Below are 24,012 nucleotides of genomic sequence, written 5' to 3' on the forward strand. Positions count from 1 at the left end.
ACAACAGCATTTTGGGGACTGAAAACGCATAAATTTGAAAACGGGTTTAAAAGTGGAAGTTTTTGAAAAAGCCGTTGTTATAGTTTCCGTGTAAACACCCAAAACGGGAATCTTTGAAAACGGTGACGTCATGCGCGTACTGTTAAGTATGTAGACATACACAGTACATGTCGATTTTAAAGGCAAGTGCGAACAAACAAACACAATGGCGGAGTACATGGTAGTGTTGTTGCTGCTCAAGAGTTTACAAATGCTTCTTCAGCAAAGTGTGGATTTACTTCAATATTACAACCAACAGCCGAGACACATCATATACATCATAAAATCCCTTTTATGTAGTCCCTTCCCTACAGGTACGGTTTACCAACAAGGTGACAGCACCAACCACTGGCCTGGCATATGTAATACAGCGTTTTTGGCCATTTTCGCAGATGTTTGTAAACGCAAATCGTTTTGAAAATGTTGTCGTGTATACTTAGAAGGAAGTCTCTTATGCTCAACAAGGATGCATCAAAAACACAGTAATATTGTGGACAGTGTTGGGGGTTACAGATTACAAGTTAACTAATGTAATAAGAAGTGTAACTATTTCAAGTACTTTGTTGATGTAACTGATTACAATTGATTACACTGATTTATTTTCTAAATTTCTAACGAATGTTTCACACATTTTCAGACATTTAAACCAGGAAGGGTTAACTTTACAGTAGTACTCAACATACTGAGTATTTTACAGCAGTCAATGCAATTTGGGAAAGAAATCGATTAAATTGTCTCTGTGTGTGTGTGTATTCAGATGTAATCTTTAACATTTTCAAAAGAAACTAAATTTAATTACACGTTTTATCTCAGTAAATGTAACTGATTACAGTATTTTGTTACATAACTACCATGTAACTAGTTAATTCCCAACACTGATTGTGGAATATTACAATTTAAAAATGTATTTTAAAAGTTCAAAAGAACAGCATTTATTTGAAACATTTTGTAATGTTATGACTCTGCTGTCTCTTTTGATCAACAATGTGTTTGTTGAATAAAAGCACTAATTTCTTACAAAAATATATATTTCTGACCCTTGTAGTGTAGTTAAAGTCTCCTCCTGATACAGTTTTCCGATATCTCAGCACTGATAACATGTCTAGGGTTTGAAGGTCAGTCTTGGTCAGCAGAACTGGACGAGGAGTAAAATCTATGGATAAGATTGCATGTGCGCTCCAGAACTTGCGATTGTGCAACCGTCTGAGAAGTTCCAAGAATTCAAAGCAACATGTTTAGTTCATTTCCCTGTCTGTAGAGAACCACATTGCCCCAGCTTACAGCCTGAAACACAGATTTGTCCTGCAAAACAACATTTGTCCTCGGTTCATTGAAGGCAGAATGCAATCCAGCTAAGCTGGTTTGGCCAGCACTATTTGTGACTGATAACAATCATTTAAGGCTAGCAGAAAAATACATCATATGACTTGTGTACAGAGAACAACACTCTGTTTGTGTTCAAATGTTTTCATTTTCATACCATCTTAAATGGTACACATAGATAACCTTTGTTACAGTAAGATTGGCTTGATATGGACTGCCTGGATGTGGATAGTCACAAAACTTTTGTGCCATCCATGCTCTCAGGTTACTGTTACAAGCACTACTGAGAAAGAAACCCCTTATGGGAGCAAGACTGTCCAGGGAGACACTGTCCCACAAGACTAATTTTCCGCCATCTCTGTCATTGCTCACTAGGAATCCTGGTGACATTCCCTGCTCGCCTTACCAGGCTCTTAGGGTCACGTGTTTAAATCCACAGAGTCGGGGACACAAGACCATCTATTCCTCTTAATCTTCTCCTTCCTTTCACCAGTCTTCAGTCCTCTCCTTTCCATGATAAACATCACATGTTCGGCACAGTTTCTTGCTCAATCAGGAACTGACCTTTATACAGACTAACCCCAGAGCCAGTGTTGCCGCACGCATGTGACGCTAATGCGCTGACTCAAAATCTCACTTCATGTGCACACAGACACTAAAAAACATTTTTCAAACGAATCTCTAGAGGGATAGGAAGCTGGAATTAATAATGCTCTTTATCCAAAAATATCTTCCTTCCCGAGTTCCAGAAAGAGAAACATGGGAATGATCAAACTAATTACAAGAGCACTGGTTACTTCGGTGACCAAAACATCGATAACAAATACAAGGAATTGGACAGTTTGGGAAGACAGGCATTTCCAGAGATTTAGACTTGACAAATGCACTTCTCTAGTTTGGCTTCCTGAGAAATTAACAAGTGCAATTAAGCTACCCGTTAATGGTAAAATAAAATGTGTGTCACTGATTAGAAAGAAGAACAAGAAATACCATAGAAATACCACAAACTGGAAAGCACCAGGGGGAAGTTCTGACTGTGTGTGGTGAGACAGAGTTATCAGAGACGTACATCTGAGAAATTAAACAGTTTTTAGTCCACCAGACATCATCCCATAAGAGTGATTAGACTAATGGATGTTCAACTTTACCCCCCTTTATTAGAAAAAAAAAAAATAGCTTAGTCTTCCAATCAACAGAAACAAATAGTTCCTGGTTAAAAATTTACCTTGTGGAGCCGATAGATCTCCAGTCTTCCAACTGTTGCCATACAAAAAGCAATCATCTAATTAGACTGTTGCCATAGCACTAAGGCAGAGCTGCGGATTGGAGGAAAACAACCTGTTACCTTTGGAAAACCAAAGAGCATAAAGCAAACGTATGAAATCCACCCTCTCTCATTAAGAACAGTAGCACCTGGATATCAATTCCTCAATGCAACCCTAGCACTGCAGCTTTACTTAAAACTTAAATATGAGAGAGAACCGTCTATTGTAGCATCTTTATGCCTTACATGAAAGCAGTAGTTGTTTTGTGACCTATAACCCAGTTTACAGGTGAATTTGTACTAGTGTACTGAGCTTTAGAACATGCTTTGACAAGCGGAAAAGATAGGCTCACCGTATGACCCACTGCATTCCATGTTAAAGCAATGTTTTTTTTAGCAGTAAGTCAAAATATAAAACAAAGGAATGTAGAATATTTCTTCAGAGAAGTATGGGACCGGTCACACAAGATACAGTCTAGAGTTAAAACAGCAAGGTGGAACTGACTATAACGGTGCGTTCACATCGCCGCTGGCGAGAGCGTCAAAATTCGCCCTGGCCATCCTGCCAGCAATGCTGTAGAAAGATTTGTGGACTCTCTGATGTAGATCGAATGTTTGTCTTGTATTTAAAGGGGCTGCAAAGCAAACAAGCTTGTTGATCTTGTGCAGACTGACCGCAAACAGGGTGTGTTAACCACATGAAACACTTTAAATGTGAAAAAGAACTTAACTAATTAAAAGCAATTTGTGTGGTGTGGCTTTTGTGTTCCCGGTTCATTTCAACATGCAGTTTATAGGAGATGTTAACTAGCCTTTAATTAACATTAACGTTAATTTGTGCGCAGCCTACATTACAAACGGTCCTGGTTGAAGTGTAGCCTTAATGTAATTGGTCAAATTGATGTCGTTTTGAGGAAATCAATTACATTACAAAAATGCTTGGGAACTAATGTGGTCGGAACCAAAGTTTACAGGACTGCGTTCTCTGAAATCCTCTCAAGTGGAGAACTTCTACATTCTGATTGGTTGCCGCCGAATCGTGTCAAAGCTCTTTACCATAAAGTTGACCTGACTTCAACTCTCCTCGATGCCCTCACCATCCAAGACGCACCGCTGCTCTTTAATGGTATTAATAGAATAAAATAAGTTTCTCTTATATTTCTTTAAACGTGTTTATCCCACCACCAGATTCTTCTGACTGGTCCATTAATTGGTCTTGCAAATGTTTACACTGACCAACATTTAAAGAAAATATGGAGTGTAAAAATGAATCCTCTGTGAATGACTAAGACATATTCAAATACATATGGGAAAAAAACATGCTAATTTTAAGCACAAAGGTGTAAAATCTACAGCTGGTTCTGTGAACCAGATCAATTATGGCATACTCTAGGTAAAATAGTCGATTCTCATTTTCCAGGTATGCTCACATGCCACAGTATCTCCTGTGTATCGATGGACAAATGATCCAATTAAACGCTCTTTAAATTTAAAACAGATTTCTCTCAGTTGTACAAAAACGGTAGTCCTAAATTGACACACAAACTCAACCATGTCCACCAGAAACATGATGCAAAATAAACACCGAACAGTGTCTATTACTGTGTCCTGAGGACTGTTTAAAATTTCATCAGCCTGGCCTTGTTGTCGTGGATCTACCTTAACCCGAAAAGCCAGTGGGGCGTCTGCTCTGGGGATGGGATAGTATTACACCTGCCCTGCCTGACCACACCACGCCACAGCCTCGGCAGCCAACCGCCACGTGGCTCACAATGCCTGACACAAATGTTGAAAGAGTCATATTACACAATACACAACCATTGTGTGTATTTGTGTTGGAGGCATGAAAATAACAGACGCGGACAGCTCATACAAATACAAAGAGAGTCCTCTTTAAACCTCCTAACACTGTTAGAGCTATCTGCATATCAGTGTAACATGTAGCTGATGTAGAGATGTGGATACAAATTATTCAAAACTGGGTATGTAATATAAACAAAGCAATATCAAACCAAATGAATAGGAAAATATCAACTGAGCTGCTTGAATGTAATGGTCTCTTTCTGTCTAAGCATATTCCTACGATCCTCATCTAAACCTCCTCTTCATCCTTCATCTAAACCTCTTCATCTAAACCTCCTCTTCATCCTCATCTAAACCTCCTCTTCATCCTCATCTAAACCCTCCTCTCCTAAACCCTCCTCTTCACTCTGCTGACCCACGACTGCACACATTCAGACAACTCCAACCTCTTCATTAAGTTTGCGGATGACACTATTGTGGTGGGCCTCATTAGCAACAGAGATGAGACAAACTACAGGAGCGAGGTGAGCCTCCTGGCCGGGTGGTGCAGTGACAACAATCTCTCTCTGAATGTGGAGAAGACGAAGGAGATTGTTGTTGACTTCAGGAGAGTACACACTCAGCATGCCCCTCTGACCATCAACAGTGCGACTGTGGAGAGAGTGAGCAGCACCAAGTTCCTGGGTGTGCACATCACAGAGGACCTCTCCTGGACTAACAACACTGTAGCACTGGCCAAGAAAGCACAGCAGTGTCTCTACTTCCTCCGCAAACTTAGAAGAGCCAGAGCCCCGGCCCCCATCATGTGCACCTTCTATAGAGGCACCATCGAGAGCATCCTGACTAGCTGCATCACTGTGTGGTATGGCGCTTGCAACACATCCTGCTGCAAGTCACTTCAATGCCTAGTGAGAGCAACTGAGAAGATCGTTGGTGTCTCTCTCCCCTCCCTCCAGGACATTTACAGCGCCCGTCTCTTCGGGCGCTGTAAATGACCTCTTCAGATAGTCTGATAAAAGACTGTTCTCTTGTCACTTTAACAGACTGATAAGCTCTTCTTGCACTACACATATCTGCAGTTTTGTTTTATTTAACTGGTTTGCACTCTATCTGCCATGTGCCTTATGCCACTTTATCTATCTCTTTCTACAAATGTCCTCATTTGTATATCTGTATAGTTGTATGTACATATGTTTAAACTGTATTTATCCGTATTTGAACGTCTACTGTCAGTGTCTTAAATGTTAACTGTATGCACCAAGGGTCTGAGAGTAATGCAATTTCAATTCTCTGTATGTATGTACATGTGGAAGAATTGACAATAAAGCAGACTTGACTAAACCAATCTGGATTGCTCCATAGACCACAACCTTTTGAGCCCGTACAGACTCCTCTGAGACTAGAGGACTTTCTCTGTCTATATTGGACTGGGAGGAGTAATTATAGCTCACAAAAACAAATAATGCACAGGTACATGATCCCTATGCAGTTCTACTATACGCCACACCTCAAATGATGAATCTGCTGGTCTCTCGGGCCATAATGGACTACAGATGCAAATTAGAGTGTGTGCAGTCACTGTAAAGTATCCATTAATAGTTCATTAGCTTTTATAAACAGTCCATTGAGTTCTCAAGTGAGTGCACTTATCTTGAGTGAGAATTATTTATAAGCAAGCAGTATAAGCTACTTGTGATCATATTCATATATATATATATATATATATATATATATATATATATATATATATATATATATATATGCATTTCAATGTGTCTGAAATGGAAGGTTTCTGTGTCCTTTGCTATAGATAAGGGCGATTTATGGTTTATACACTTTTATACTAAACATATTAAATCTGATCAGATGAAGATTCGTGAAAAGGCCTACACACAAACACCTGTGATGGCACACGAAATGAATTTCTAATGTGCCAAGTTGCTACAAACCATTAAAATGGTCAGTCAGGCTAATGAACTGCATTACTTGTCAGAGGACTATGCTATTAATATCTAATTTATTGGTGTATTTGATTAAGCTGCTAGAAAGCACTCAAAGCTGTGTGTTCATGTTTTACCAAGGTTAAGGGAGCTTCATGCACTACTTCTAGCTTTTCGCTTTATTATGTCCCACTCCTATAACAAACAGGAGCGGTGGTCGACCAGTATGTCTTTTATGTCAATGCCAATATCTAGGGAGCAGGATGGTTGATTAAGTCTGATAAAAGCTAACCAGTTTCTCATTAGTAAATAGTAATGGCCTCTGTGGTTCTGCACTCACCCCGTTATGTGTGGGGCCGTCCGATCTGTGATCTGCGCTGGCACTCATGGTGTCTTGGCCGTCTGAGGTGGATGTGTGGGTGGGGTCAGTAGTATCGCTGCTGGTACAGACTCTGTGTCTCAGGACAAAGGCAACGCCCTCGTCCTCCCTCACCTCCCCCCCGTCCAGCTTGCTTCCTGTTGCTGCAGCTCTTTCTTAATGATGCTGGACCACACTAGACCGAGAGTGAGCTCAACTCAAACTTTCCTCCGTGGATTCACAGCAGAACACGCGAGTTGCTGATGGACCTGGTAAAAACATAAGAAATAACATTAAATATAATAGACTGTAAAAGATATAATAATCTTACGGACCCCAAACTTTTGAACGGTAGTCTAAATAAGCCCACATTCATTATGTTTCCATAATTAGCACAATGGGTTGTTACTTGATATAAGTAAATAAGAATCATACATTTGCCAAATTTTATGTTCTGAAACACCAGCAGCTAAACTGGCTCCAATCAATGCCCATTTACTTCTGTTTGCTAAAACTATGGGGTTAGATGGCAGTAAAATACATGTGACTGCAACGATTGAGAAGTTATGCATTTGGTCAGCCGGGGTGTTAAATTACATAAGACTAACAGTAATGGGCTTTCTATGAACGGAGTAAGAAAAACTCAATGAAACTACAGAGAAGTTAATAAATCCTGTTTCACAACAGGTTTTGAAATCAGTGATGCTGCCTATTAGTAGTGGGTCAAAAACGTATGTGCAAGAACCGACGTAGCCTTAATCCAAGCTAAAAATGCAATACTTTCATCCTGACTGCAGCAATCAGATGTTGCAACCCCTGCAGTTCAGCCAGGGTTTTCGTACCATACAAGGGCACTTGAGTTAAAACCGGTCACCTGAGGTCCAGTGTCGCTAAATATCTCAAGTCATGCTAAAAAGCTAATCTGGTGCCCAAAGCTTCTGCATTAAATGATAAAAAGACAATGTTTTAACAAGGCTAATCAGGATCTCTTCGCAATCTGCATCCAAATTCTGACGAAATACAGATTAGCCCGGTTATTGTGCCACATCTACAGCATTTGACCAATAACTGACATCAGCCCTCTCCTTCAAATGCTCTCTGCCAGCCTGAAGTGCGTTTAATTTGAGTTGGTATCAGCTGCAAGCCTTGAGCAGTCTGCCAAGCTCACAGAAGCGAGAGGCTTCACAGCCACAGCTGTGAAACTGACAGCATCCGTCTGCTTAGAGTTTCACTCCTTTTGTAAATGAAAAGTGTGGCAACAGCTGCGTGTTCACAAGCCAGGAAATCAGATTCAGTTAGAAACTCTAATTGCAAGGTGGTCTGTGTCCAGTTTGGCAAAAACAAGACGATGCCCTCTTCTTCTCAAGTTCAGCATTCTCTGGTGTCACAAACCATTTTGGTATCATGTGACACACTGAAGTTTGAAACTGACCCCTTTTGCTTCCTTGGCATGCAGTGCAGGACTGTTGTGCCTGAGGAGAAATCTGATACAAACAGTTTCAGTGTCTCCATACATCTGTCCATCCATCCATTCAGAGGGTGGGCAGGAGCCAACAAGTCATTATCGGTTAATTATCAGCTCATTCATTATGTTCAGTTAATAAATGGCTGCTCAAAGACTCTGGCATCAATTAACTTCCACATGAGCATCATATGCTTATGCAATCCTACAGCTGTTGAGTCTTGCCTTGCACACAACTTGTGTTTTTCTGATGTTAAGATTACAAAAAAGCACCAATCTGATGGATAAAGCTGCATACAAGTTGTATGAAATCAGATTGAATCAGATTTTTGAAGAGTCTCAGTTTGAACAGTCAGAACAAATTGCAACTAATTTTTTATTCAGTACGGCTATACAATTTGGGTAAAAAAATAAATAAAAAATTGCAGTACTAATATTGGCATTTCTTTATTTACGTATTTATTTTTGTTCTTTAAATGGCCAACCATTAAGCTTTTATTTTGGTAGAAAAAAAAAAATACACAGCATTACTTCCAAAATACATCATTCACTCAATCCTCAAATAGCAGACTATGCAGTGAATAAGTGAACGAGTCAGTGTCATCGGAGTAGCTTATGTTCTCATGCACTTTAAAGCAACTTTCAGCATGGCATTGAGTTTTCTTGATAAACGTGAGCAGTTGTTTTGTACGAGTCTCTTGGCATCGTGTGGACATGTACATCTATACTATATCGATCAACATAGATAAATACACCGGATATTGATTACACAATCTGAACCTACAGATCTGATTTCAACACTTGAGAAATTATATTTCAGAAAGATCAGATATAAAAAGCGGATTGGATTTTTGTGCAGTGTGAACAAAGTCAAAGTGTCTAGCAGTATTCCTGGGAACAAAGCTTAAACACGCTTATACAGATATCGGGGACAATCTATTCATGATCAAAATACACTTCCAAAGACGCAGGTAGTCATTTTCCATTGTGTAGCTCACACTTTTTCTGCAGAAATGATACTGACAAAGAAAGAAATCAATTGAGACACCAGCTAGCAAAAGTGCTTACCAGAGAGTACAGGAAAGCAGGGGGGGAGGTAGTGACATTTGAAATTGATTTTCCTTTGCCACTCAAACAGCTGACCAACTGGCAGCTAACTTTTCTGTGTTTTCAGCTCTAAATTGTCACAGCTCGGGAATTTGTCAGCGATTCCATATCCGCAAAGACAAGTTTCATTCTCGAAGGACGGTAGTCTTGACGCTGTGCTCTGGCACTGCAAGAACTGTCAAAGAACACCTGAGAGAGTGTCGCTGATCCGTGACACCAGACTTAAAACTACATCTCTCTCTTTCTACAACTCCATAATCTATCACTTAGATCCGGTGTATCTTCTCCAGAACCTAAAAAAGGCATACATCCATGCTGTCTGACTGCTGGAAAACTCTCCAGAAACGGGCAGAAAGCATTTCATGAGACCAACTGCAAGATGCAAAAGAGGAACAGCAATCAGTGCAAGTAAGACTAGAATAGCAAGTTGTGTGTCATGGTCTCCTTGTCCATGGAACAAAGCCCACTTGACCCTGGATGTTCTTTGCAGCATCAGCTGTTGTTCAAGAGTGGGCATGAAGGAAATGAGTCACTATTACACTATAAGGGGAGAGACTGGGACAGACACATATGCAAGAGCACAGTCTATACCACACCTACAGATGGACACAAGCTACAAGACATGATGTTGCATGCTATATCATCACGTGTGATGTCTAAATTGGTCAGAGAAATGCTTGCATTATCCTAGACACGTCAAAAGATATACAGGATCCTCCTCTCGGTTTACAGAAGGTCGCACACGCAAATTCAAAGTAAACTGGTGATTCATGGAATTGTAGCATAGCTTTTATGTTTTGGCAGCAGATGAACCTCAGGAATGCCACAGAGCTTTGCCAACTCAGTGAATCACGTATATGATGATAACATGCATGTGACTCAGATTGTGTGTAGAAAGTGCTTGAGAAATCCATTTGTGTTAATATCTCACACACACAAACAAAGTCTATCGAGTCTCAAGATCTAAATTCAACATACCAGTAGGGGTGTGCGATATATATCGTCTGCGATAATATCGTAATTGTTGTTTTAACGATGTGCATTTTGACAATATCGAGTATTTTGCAAAAACCAAACAAAAAACCTACGGAGTACACACTTACATTAGCCTACATGGTGATGAAGCGGGTGAAACAGTGCACGTGCGCATTTAGAGTGTGTTCTTTCACTGCATGATTCAGTATATTAAAATGCATTAAGAATGATCGCAAAATTCAAGGTATGGGGGCAGAAAATTTATATATTTACGTTTCATGCTTTTTTTTTTTTCCGAAAATAAGCATGATTACAAATGTGATATTGATTTTATACCACAGTTCAATAAACAATAAGTTAATATTAAGAGACTTACGTTTTAGACACCATATTGCCTGTTTTTACTCCATTTCTCCGACAAATAAATGATTCCAAACAGCTACAGCACTGTTTTGCGTCTCTGATCAACATGACAGTGCTTAGTTCCTGAATGAATCAACCGTTAAATGATTCGGTTCAGTCACAACGACCTACTGGTGGCTTTAATTTCACATTTAAAGTCTATTTTCATTTTTAAAATAATTTCAGATATCAGTATTCAATCTTTTATGTTTAAAATGTAAAGAAAATATGCATTTCTATCTGGTTAAAGCACCCCATGTCCCTCTGAGCTGCATTAAATAGTGTGTAAATACATCTAAATTCCACTTCAACTTCTGCAAAGATTAATTTTGATGATACTGGTTTCATTTGTTTGGTAACAGTCTAAATGTGAATTATCTTAATTAACTGATTAAATGTAACAATTTGACTCAATATTTAGAAAAAAAATTGCTTTATTAAAAGGTAAAAATCTATTTAAAATTAAATGAAAATATTAATCACTGATGTGAACTGACCACACAGAATATGAAGAATATCAAAAACCGCAGCTGTCCACGGCAGTCAGATATCAGCACAATAACACACTCTGCAAAATATCGTCTAATTATCATTATCGAAAAAATAAAAAAAAATAGATTTTTTTTCAATATCACACGCCCAAATAAACAAGTCTTCACGCTGTATGCAATTATTAAGTAACTTTAATAAATACATTTTAGCGACTGCACTCTTTATATATTTTATTACATTAGTTATAAGAACTTTAGAAATTTTATTTAATGATGAATTATATATTTTTTATTAAAACATTAAATATAAAATATTTTATTTGTTATTATTATTATTAATAATAATAATAATAATAATTAATTATTTACCATTTAAATACAAAATATTAGTTAAAATTTTAACTTCTGACTTTCAGAAATTCCCAGCCCAGGATCTTTCCTCAATCTTTTATCTTCTATTATGTATTAATAAGTAATATGCTTAAATTTTAACTAATATTCTGTATGTATTTAAATGGTAAATATTATTATTATTATTATTATTATTATTATTAAAATAATAATAATAATAATAATATTAAAGTAATAGGTAGCAAAATCACAAAGATTTGTGATTTTGCTACCTATTACTTTTATTTTGTTCAGCTTCCCCCTCGCAGCAATATTCAACGAGACCTCACTGGTGCTAACTAACTTGTACCTACGAGACGCATAAATACACAGCTGCAACATCTGATTTTCCTGAGGATTACTGATTGAAGGAAAAATGTCTAAAACAAAAGGGAATGGAGAAACCCAAATAAAAGCAGTTGATGGAGCCAGTCGCATGGGTTGTGTCATGTAACTAGGTAAGAGAGTGAGAAAAGGGGTTAGAGGTGCCTTTGTCGGTCATGAGACCAGAGCTGACCACCAGCACGGCACTGAACTTCTGCCCATTGTGAGAGTCAAAGAGGAAAATCCAACTACTAACCTATATTAAAAAAAACTGTGACATTCATCCGAGTTTAAAAATAAAATATAGCTGCGAGCAGCGATGACGGGCCCAAGCCGTCAGCATACGCCACCCCGGTGGCATCGATAAAACGGTGCCCAGCGAGCACAAGCATCACAGTAACCCTCTGGCAGTTTGATTTTAAGGGATACGGCAATTAAAGGGTTAATCCAAACCATCAACTCTGTGAAACACACACACACAGAACAACATATAAAACTTTAAATTCTGTGAAAATATATTTTTCATTGGTAGTTGATGTTAGTTAATGCATTTACTAATGCTAACAAATGAGAAATTATTTTAGTTACCAAAGGTTTTAATGATTTATTTTTCCATTAACTAACATGAATAATTTTTTCTAACACAAATGAATAAAGTAAAAAATATATTGTTAATATTTAATGTTATTTGTGCATTAACCAATGTTAAAAAACAACATTATTTAACTGTTGTTAGTTAACATCATTAATAAATATATACCATTTAATGTTGATCAAAATCAATTCCAAAATGTGTTAATATATTATTACATTTTAAAGTTTTATCTTTTGAACATGACTATTTTTCTAATATTAAAAATATTTTGTTCATTGTTAGTTCATTGTAAGTTCATACTATCAATGAAGAATTAACATGCTGTAAAAAATATATTTTTCATTGTTAGTTCATGTTAATTAATGCATTCCCTACTGTTAACAAATGAGACTTAATTATAAAGTGTTATCAAAACCTTTAATGCTTTATAAGCATTTTTTAAGGATTTTATTGAGAAGTTTAAACAGACCCTCTCTCTCTCTCTCCCCCTCCACACTCACTGAACTCACACAGTCAGTCACCCACCGCACACATTAGGAGCGCAGTGACAGGAGATCTCTGATAGTTTTAATTTTCTGCTCTCCATAGTGTATTGTAAATTCATGAAATTAATCACATATCCTCAGACGGTCTTGTTCTGTGTATGTAATTTTTTATGAAGTGTTTGGAAGCTGCTCTTTAAAGATAAAAAAAAAAAAAAAGTGTTCTTTTTTACTGTAACTTTAATAAATTGCCATTAAATCACCGTTCAAGATATCCTAAATCGGTCCGCAATGAAGCATCTTCAGTATCTTGGAAGCATGTGAAAAAATGTTTGGTGTGAATTTTTGGTTTCTGCTTGAAGGAGTATGAATTTGTTTACAGCCCGTTTAAAAAAAAAAAAAACACATTAAAAAAAAAATAGCCGATTTCCTGTTGGTCGTAGCTAATGACTGTAAATTAGAAAGTTGTCCGGATTAATAAGAACAATTTATGTACCGAGTTTGGTGTCTGTAGCTATCATTATATATATATATAATCATTAATAATTATATACCATTTAATGTTGATCAATATTAATCCAAAATGTGTTTATATATTATTAAATTTTAAAGTTTATCTTTTGAACATGACTATTTTTCTAACATTAAAAAGATTAATAAATGCTTTAAAAAAATTGTTCTTTGTTAGTTCATACTATCATGGAAGAATTAACATGCTGTAAAAATATATTTTTCATTGTTAGTTCACGTTAATTAATGCATTTCCTAATGTTAAGAATTGAGACCTTATTATAAAGTGTTATCAAAATCTTTAATGATTTATAAGCATTTTTTAAAGATTTTAAAAAACAGACCCTCTCTCTCTTTCTCTCTCTCACCCACTGCCTCAATCCACACAGTCACTCACACAGTCACTCACACCCCACCCCCACCCCTCACTCAGCTGCAGGCTGACAGGACCTCTCACTCAGAGGCAGGCTGGCAGGGAGCTCTAACTCAAAAGCAGCTCTGATAGTTTTTTAATTTTCTCCTCTGCATAGTGTATTGTAAATTCATGAAATTAATCACATATCCTCAGACTGTATTGTTCTGTGTATGTAATTTTTTATGAAGTGTTTGGAAGCTGCTCTTAAAAGATAAAAAAAAAAAAAAATTATCTTTTTTACTGTAACTTTAATAAATTGCCATTAAATCATCGTTCAAGATATCCTAAATCCGTCCGCAATTTAGCATCTTCAGTATTTTGGCATCATGATAAAAAATGTTTGGTGTGATTTCCGTGTTTCTGCTTGGAGGAGTATTAATTTGTTTACAGCCCGTTTTTAAAAAAAACCCACATTAAAATAAATATAGCCGACTTCCTGTTGGTCGTAGCTAATGACTGTAAATTAGAAAGTTGTCCGGATTAATTAGAACAATTTATGTACCGAGTTTGGGGTCTGTAGCTAAAACTAACCCCCTCATTTTTGACAAAAGGTGGCGCTATAGAGTGCCTCTTCCACGCCCGTTTATGAGCTTTTTCCAGTGTCTAACTATCATTAATACTCATATGTGTGTTGAGTTTCATGACATTCTAAACATGTTATCTGCCTCAAAATCACCAGAAACGAATTTTCAACTTTGACACGTTGCCATGGCAACATAATTTTAGATATCAATATTCCCTTCACAGTTTTACATCGGCCGTGTTTTGACATTATTCTGGTGAAGTTTGAAGCAAATCGAGTAAAAATAAGATGCTGAATTCAAAGCATTTTGAAAACGACACACTTCCTGCAGCCAGTTGGTGGCGCTATAACTTTCAGTCATAATAGTCACATCTATCCGATCGGCATCATACAACGAACAAATCACTGAAGTTTGATCTACATCATACAATGTATGTGGACGTTATTAGGCATTTCCTGGGTCTCATTTTTCGCCATAACTTCATCGCCTCGCCACGGGCAAACCGTTCGACATATCAAAAATATCTTCGCAATTTAGCGTCCCCAATGTCTTGAGATCATGTTCACCTAGTTTGGTGGCAATCGTATGGAAATCCTCAGAGGAGTATATCAAATTCCAGAGCATGCGCTTTTTAAACAGCCCTGAATAGCCGACTTCCTGTTGGGCGGAGCCTAAGACATGCAGCGTGAAAGTTGTTCAGCTCAATGAGTTCTATATGTGTACCGAGTTTCATATGAATACGTGCAAGTATGTGTGAGCTATACATCAAGTTTTCTGACAATTTTCCAGGGGGCGCCGTAGAGCCCCTGTGCCACGCCCGGGTCCCAGCCTCAGCGGCGTCCTAATGGCCGCAGGTTCCAATGTGCGTGCCGATTTTCGAGAGTTTTCGGGCACGTTAAGGCCCCCAAAAGTGCCCGGATGATTGAAATAAAAAAAAAAAAAATAAAATAAAATAATAAATATAGCTGCGAGCAGCGATGACGGGCCCAAGCCGTCAGCATACGCCACCCCGGTGGCATCGATAAAACGGTGCCCAGCGAGCACAAGCATCACAGTAACCCTCTGGCAGTTTGGTTTTAAGGGATACGGCAATTAAAGGGTTAATCCAAACCATCAACTCTGTGAAACACACACACACAGAACAACATATAAAACTTTAAATTCTGTGAAAATATATTTTTCATTGGTAGTTGATGTTAGTTAATGCATTTACTAATGCTAACAAATGAGAAATTATTTTAGTTACCAAAGGTTTTAATGATTTATTTTTCCATTAACTAACATGAATAATTTTTTCTAACACAAATGAATAAAGTAAAAAATATATTGTTAATATTTAATGTTATTTGTGCATTAACCAATGTTAAAAAACAACATTATTTAACTGTTGTTAGTTAACATCATTAATAAATATATACCATTTAATGTTGATCAAAATCAATTCCAAAATGTGTTAATATATTATTACATTTTAAAGTTTTATCTTTTGAACATGACTATTTTTCTAATATTAAAAATATTTTGTTCATTGTTAGTTCATTGTAAGTTCATACTATCAATGAAGAATTAACATGCTGTAAAAAATATATTTTTCATTGTTAGTTCATGTTAATTAATGCATTCCCTACTGTTAACAAATGAGACTTAATTATAAAGTGTTATCAAAACCTTTAATGCTTTATAAGCATTTTTTAAGGATTTTATTGAGAAGTTTAAACAGACCCTCTCTCTCTCTCTCCCCCTCCACACTCACTGAACTCACACAGTCAGTCACCCACCGCACACATTAGGAGCGCAGTGACAGGAGATCTCTGATAGTTTTAATTTTCTGCTCTCCATAGTGTATTGTAAATTCATGAAATTAATCACATATCCTCAGACGGTCTTGTTCTGTGTATGTAATTTTTTATGAAGTGTTTGGAAGCTGCTCTTTAAAGATAAAAAAAAAAAAAAGTGTTCTTTTTTACTGTAACTTTAATAAATTGCCATTAAATCACCGTTCAAGATATCCTAAATCGGTCCGCAATGAAGCATCTTCAGTATCTTGGAAGCATGTGAAAAAATGTTTGGTGTGAATTTTTGGTTTCTGCTTGAAGGAGTATGAATTTGTTTACAGCCCGTTTTAAAAAAAAAAAAACACATTAAAAAAAAAATAGCCGATTTCCTGTTGGTCGTAGCTAATGACTGTAAATTAGAAAGTTGTCCGGATTAATAAGAACAATTTATGTACCGAGTTTGGTGTCTGTAGCTATCATTATATATATATAATCATTAATAATTATATACCATTTAATGTTGATCAATATTAATCCAAAATGTGTTTATATATTATTAAATTTTAAAGTTTATCTTTTGAACATGACTATTTTTCTAACATTAAAAAGATTAATAAATGCTTTAAAAAAATTGTTCTTTGTTAGTTCATACTATCATGGAAGAATTAACATGCTGTAAAAATATATTTTTCATTGTTAGTTCACGTTAATTAATGCATTTCCTAATGTTAAGAATTGAGACCTTATTATAAAGTGTTATCAAAATCTTTAATGATTTATAAGCATTTTTTAAAGATTTTAAAAAACAGACCCTCTCTCTCTTTCTCTCTCTCACCCACTGCCTCAATCCACACAGTCACTCACACAGTCACTCACACCCCACCCCCACCCCTCACTCAGCTGCAGGCTGACAGGACCTCTCACTCAGAGGCAGGCTGGCAGGGAGCTCTAACTCAAAAGCAGCTCTGATAGTTTTTTAATTTTCTCCTCTGCATAGTGTATTGTAAATTCATGAAATTAATCACATATCCTCAGACTGTATTGTTCTGTGTATGTAATTTTTTATGAAGTGTTTGGAAGCTGCTCTTAAAAGATAAAAAAAAAAAAAAATTATCTTTTTTACTGTAACTTTAATAAATTGCCATTAAATCATCGTTCAAGATATCCTAAATCCGTCCGCAATTTAGCATCTTCAGTATTTTGGCATCATGATAAAAAATGTTTGGTGTGATTTCCGTGTTTCTGCTTGGAGGAGTATTAATTTGTTTACAGCCCGTTTTTAAAAAAAACCCACATTAAAATAAATATAGCCGACTTCCTGTTGGTCGTAGCTAATGACTGTAAATTAGAAAGTTGTCCGGATTAATTAGAACAATTTATGTACCGAGTTTGGTGTCTGTAGCTAAAACTAACCCCCTCATTTTTGACAAAAGGTGGCGCTATAGAGTGCCTCTTCCACGCCCGTTTATGAGCTTTTTCCAGTGTCTAACTATCATTAATACTCATATGTGTGTTGAGTTTCATGACATTCTAAACATGTTATCTGCCTCAAAATCACCAGAAACGAATTTTCAACTTTGACACGTTGCCATGGCAACATAATTTTAGATATCAATATTCCCTTCACAGTTTTACATCGGCCGTGTTTTGACATTATTCTGGTGAAGTTTGAAGCAAATCGAGTAAAAATAAGATGCTGAATTCAAAGCATTTTGAAAACGACACACTTCCTGCAGCCAGTTGGTGGCGCTATAACTTTCAGTCATAATAGTCACATCTATCCGATCGGCATCATACAACGAACAAATCACTGAAGTTTGATCTACATCATACAATGTATGTGGACGTTATTAGGCATTTCCTGGGTCTCATTTTTCGCCATAACTTCATCACCTCGCCACGGGCAAACCGTTCGACATATCAAAAATATCTTCGCAATTTAGCGTCCCCAATGTCTTGAGATCATGTTCACCTAGTTTGGTGGCAATCGTATGGAAATCCTCAGAGGAGTATATCAAATTCCAGAGCATGCGCTTTTTAAACAGCCCTGAATAGCCGACTTCCTGTTGGGCGGAGCCTAAGACATGCAGCGTGAAAGTTGTTCAGCTCAATGAGTTCTATATGTGTACCGAGTTTCATATGAATACGTGCAAGTATGTGTGAGCTATACATCAAGTTTTCTGACAATTTTCCAGGGGGCGCCGTAGAGCCCCTGTGCCACGCCCGGGTCCCAGCCTCAGCGGCGTCCTAATGGCCGCAGGTTCCAATGTGCGTGCCGATTTTCGAGAGTTTTCGGGCACGTTAAGGCCCCCAAAAGTGCCCGGATGATTGAAATAAAAAAAAAAAAAAAAAAAAATAATAATAAATATAGCTGCGAGCAGCGATGACGGGCCCAAGCCGTCAGCATACGCCACCCCGGTGGCATCGATAAAACGGTGCCCAGCGAGCACAAGCATCACAGTAACCCTCTGGCAGTTTGGTTTTAAGGGATACGGCAATTAAAGGGTTAATCCAAACCATCAACTCTGTGAAACACACACACACAGAACATATAAAACTTTAAATTCTGTGAAAATATATTTTTCATTGGTAGTTGATGCTAGTTAATGCATTTACTAATGCTAACAAATGAGAAATTATTATAGTTACCAAAGCTTTTAATGATTTATAAGCATTTTTTAATGATTTATTTTTCCATTAACTAACATGAATAATTTTTTCTAACACAAATTAATAAAGTAAAAAATATATTGTTAATATTTAATGTTATTTGTGAATTAACCAATGTTAAAAAACAACATTATTTAACTGTTGTTAATTTACATCATTAATAAATATATACCATTTAATGTTGATCAAAATCAATTCCAAAATGTGTTAATATATTATTACATTTTAAAGTTTTATCTTTTGAACATGACTATTTTTCTAATATAAAAAATATTTTGTTCATTGTTAGTTCATTGTAAGTTCATACTATCAATGAAGAATTAACATGCTGTAAAAAATATATTTTTCATTGTTAGTTCATGTTAATTAATGCATTCACTACTGTTAACAAATGAGACTTAATTATAAAGTGTTATCAAAACCTTTAATGCTTTATAAGCATTTTTTAAGGATTTTATTGAGATGTTTAAACAGACCCTCTCTCTCTCTCCCTCTCTCTCTCCCCCTCCACACTCACTGAACTCACACAGTCAGTCACCCACCCAGTCACCTACCGCAAACATTAGAAGCACAGAGACAGGAGAACTCTGATAGTTTTTAAATTTTCTCCTCCGCATAGTGTATTGTAAATTCATGAAATTAATCACATATCCTCAGACTGTATTGTTCTGTGTATGTAATTTTTTATAAAGTGTTTGGAAGCTGCTCTTAAAAGAAAAAAAAAAAAGAAAAGTTTTCTCTTTTTTACTGTAATTTTAATAAATTGCCATTAAATCATCGTTCAAGATATCCTAAATCCGTCCGCAATTTAGCATCTTCAGTATTTTGGCATCATAAGAAAAAATGTTTGGTGTGATTTACGTGTTTCTGTTTGGAGGAGTATGAATTTGTTTACAGCCTGTTTAAAAACAAAACCCACATTAAAATAAATATAGCCGACTTCCTGTTGGTCGTAGCTAATGACTGTAAATTAGAAAGTTGTCCGGATTAATAAGAACAATTTATGTACCGAGTTTGGTGTCTGTAGCTATCATTATATATATATAAACATTAATAATTATATACCATTTAATGTTGATCAATATTAATTCCAAAATGTGTTAATATATTATTACATTTTAAAGTTTATCTTTTGAACATGACTATTTTTCTAACATTAAAAAGATTAATAAATGCTTTAAAAAAATTGTTCTTTGTTAGTTCATACTATCATGGAAGAATTAACATGCTGTAAAAATATATTTTTCATTGTTAGTTCACGTTAATTAATGCATTTCCTAATGTTAAGAATTGAGACCTTATTTAATGATTTATAAGCATTTTTTAAAGATTTTAAAAAACAGACCCTCTCTCTCTCTTTCTCTCTCTCACCCAGCTCCTCAATCCACACAGTCACTCACACAGTCACTCACACCCCACCCCACCCCCACCCCTCACTCAGCTGCAGTGACAGGGATCTCTCACTCAGCAGTCTAACAGCTTTCTGATAGTTTTTAAATTTTCTCCTAAGCATAGTGTATTGTAAATTCATGAAATTAATCACATATCCTCAGACTATATTGTTCTGTGTATGTAATTTTTTATGAAGTGTTTGGAAGCTTCTCTTAAAAGATAAAAAAAAAAAAAAATTATCTTTTTTACTGTAACTTTAATAAATTGCCATTAAATCATCGTTCAAGATATCCTAAATACGTCCGCAATTTAGCATCTTCAGTATTTTGGCATCATGATAAAAAATGTTTGGTGTGATTTCCGTGTTTCTGCTTGGAGGAGTATTAATTTGTTTACAGCCCGTTTTTAAAAAAAACCCACATTAAAATAAATATAGCCGACTTCCTGTTGGTCGTAGCTAATGACTGTAAATTAGAAAGTTGTCCGGATTAATTAGAACAATTTATGTACCGAGTTTGGGGTCTGTAGCTAAAACTAACCCCCTCATTTTTGACAAAAGGTGGCGCTATAGAGTGCCTCTTCCACGCCCGTTTATGAGCTTTTTCCAGTGTCTAACTATCATTAATACTGATATGCGTGTTGAGTTTCATGACATTCTAAACATGTTATCTGCCTCAAAATCACCAGAAACGAATTTTCAACTTTGACACGTTGCCATGGCAACATAATTTTAGATATCAATATTCCCTTCACAGTTTTACATCGGCCGTGTTTTGACATTATTCTGGTGAAGTTTGAAGCAAATCGAGTAAAAAGAAGATGCTGAATTCAAAGCATTTTGAAAACGACACACTTCCTGCAGCCAGTTGGTGGCGCTATAACTTTCAGTCATAATAGTCACATCTATCCGATCGGCATCATACAACGAACAAACCACTGGAGTTTGATCTACATCATACAATGTATGTGGACGTTATTAGGCATTTCCTGGGTCTCATTTTTCGCCATAACTTCATCGCCTCGCCACGGGCAAACCGTTCGACATATCAAAAATATCTTCGCAATTTAGCGTCCCCAATGTCTTGAGATCATGTTCACCGAGTTTGGTGGCAATCGTATGGAAATCCTCAGAGGAGTATATCAAATTCCAGAGCATGCGCTTTTTAAACAGCCCTGAATAGCCGACTTCCTGTTGGGCGGAGCCTAAGACATGCTGTGCGGAAGTTGTTCGGCTCAATGAGTTCTATATGTGTACCGAGTTTCATATGAATACGTGCAAGTATGTGTGAGCTATACATCGTGTTTTCTGACAATTTTCCAGGGGGCGCCGTAGAGCCCCTGTGCCACGCCCGGGTCCCAGCCTCAGCGGCGTCCTAATGGCCGCAGGTTCCAATGTGCGTGCCAATTTTCGAGAGTTTTCGGGCACGTTAAGGCCCCCAAAAGTGCCCGGATGATTGAAATAAAAAAAAAAAAAAAAAAAAAAAATAATAATCCTTAGAAGAACAATAGGGCCCTGCGCCTTACTGGCTTGGGCCCTAATAATCCTTAGAAGAACAATAGGGCCCTGCGCCTTACTGGCTTGGGCCCTAATAATCCTTAGAAGAACAATAGGGCCCTGCGCCTTACTGGCTTGGGCCCTAATGAACTGCATCCAAAGCACCAAAATATTTTTGATTTCAGCCAAGAATTTTTGGTGCATCACTACTTGACACTGAATAATAATAACTACAATTCATGATGCAGAAATAGGTTAACCTGTCCTTCACACCTCACCATGTGCCACGGACATACCACATTGTCAAATGCTTCATTTGCTTTGACAGAGGTCCAACTCATGTGCAAACCAGTGTGAGCAAGGTCAAATGGCACGCTTTGCCTAAAAAAAAAAAAAGCTTTTTTTCCCTCCCGGACAAGTAACTTTTTTTACTCTGACAAGTGAATGACTGATTTACTTGTCCAAAGGACAAGCACGTCAAGGCTTAATGTCGAGCCCTGCATTTGTATTTGTTACTAAAAGTAAAATAAAACATTACAAATGTAAATAAAAAAAACGCACTGTCTGGGATTGTTATACATACTTTTACATAAAACTTGCAAAATGTTAAACTACATTCTCTACATCATTTGTCTAGATGGCTGCGAAGTCATCTGGTTTCAAAACATCTGCAAATGAAATGTACATACTGATCTCCAGAAACACTACCACTTTTCTGTTAATAGCTCGGCCCACTTTTAATACCAAGTCAGGTTAGGGGTGTGCGATATGACGATTTTTGATCGTGGACGATAAAAATGTCTCCACGATCTGCTTTTTAAGAAATATCGTAGTATCGCGCTACCGCGCACATTGTCAAATACAGTTCTGGCGCTTCCGTCTCTATATTCTGTACAACACGACATACAGCAGTAGAGTTACTCAGACAGGACACTGCACTTATTCGCGATCGCAAAAGTACATTATTTGCATACAAGCCTTGCTGGTTAAATTGTTTAATTCGCGCGCTGGTCTGACGTGCGCTTGTTCTGAGTGCATACACCTGAAGCACGCGCACTAAAACGCCTGTCTAACAGCGCCTGATTACTCAACTAACTTATCTTTTGCGCTAATATTGTCAAAACACACAAGGTTTACATACAGACTCAGTTGGTTATCTCTAAACTGAAAGTAAATAGTTAAGAGAGAAACGGATGCGTGCCTGTACTGTATATTAGATGCGTGCAGCTCTTAAAGGGACAGGACACTAAACGTGCTGTCGACTGTCATTAAAGGGATAGTTCACCCTAAAATTTAATTTCTGTCATTATTTACTCAGTGGAAAACCAAACAGTTGCTGGTCTACATTGACTTTGATAGTAGGAAAGAAAAATCCTATGGAAGTCACTGAGGACCAGCAACTGTTTGGTTTTCCACCTTCTTCAAAATATCATTTATAAATGTTCAGCACAAGAAAGAAACTCATTCCGGTTTAAAACAACTTTTGAGTAAATGATGATATAAAAATACAACATTATGACAGAATTGACAGACAGATGACAGAATATTAATTTGTGGGGGAACTATTCATTTAACGTTAACAAAACAACAAAACACAGAGAAAAATCACTCACTATTCTTGACTGAAAAACTTTAATACAGTTGCTTTAGGAATCAGTCTATCTAGTGTTTTATTTTTATATTTGTTCATTCAATTTCATTGAATGCTCTGCTAAATACACCTATTGTACCTGGAAATAAAGCACTGTTTGTTTTATTTGTATATTTGTAATGTGTATCTTTGTTCTTATTTTTTAATAAGAAAAATAAAATAATGACAAAGATTTTTTATCTTCGCCCACTTTGGCCTAAATATCTGCCATGCATCTTTGTCTTTCTAGTTTGGCTGTAATGCTCAGACAACTTGTAAAACCAAAATAGTAAAACTAACAAAGAATCGTGATACAAATCGTGAATCGTGATATTTCTAAAAAAAATCGTGATATGATATTTTTCCCATATCGCCCACCCCTAAGTCAGGTGCATGGATGTAATATGGACCGATCGAATGAGAGGCCAGTAAAGAGTGCCGGTCACTTTCCTGATGCACAGACAGGCAAAGTCAATTTGAAATGGCAAGTATTTGGTCTAAGACGCTTACCTGATGGCAGACAGCTTTGACAAGCACAGGCTCTATTTATAGCCAGAAACACCGTTTAGGGTCCCTCCCCAACAACCAAAAAAAGCTAATGGACTTTTTAGTAGTAGAGATCAACTACACTATTATATTTAGCATT

General features: G+C 36.8%; 1 protein-coding gene across 1 annotated transcript in view; it reads right to left on the minus strand.

Moving 5' to 3' along the window:
- LOC306858975 (adiponectin receptor protein 2-like) overlaps positions 1–24,012 on the minus strand; it is a 39,320-nt gene that overhangs the window by 13,418 nt on the left and 1,890 nt on the right. The window contains exon 2 of the mRNA XM_079399792.1: positions 6,710–6,996. Coding sequence (XP_079255918.1) covers positions 6,710–6,757 — 48 coding nt within the window. The 5' untranslated portion in view covers positions 6,758–6,996. The remainder of the gene's footprint in view (positions 1–6,709; positions 6,997–24,012) is intronic.

Source organism: Barbus barbus (assembly GCF_936440315.1).
Source record: "Barbus barbus genome assembly, chromosome: 39".
Lineage (NCBI taxonomy): Eukaryota > Metazoa > Chordata > Actinopteri > Cypriniformes > Cyprinidae > Barbus > Barbus barbus.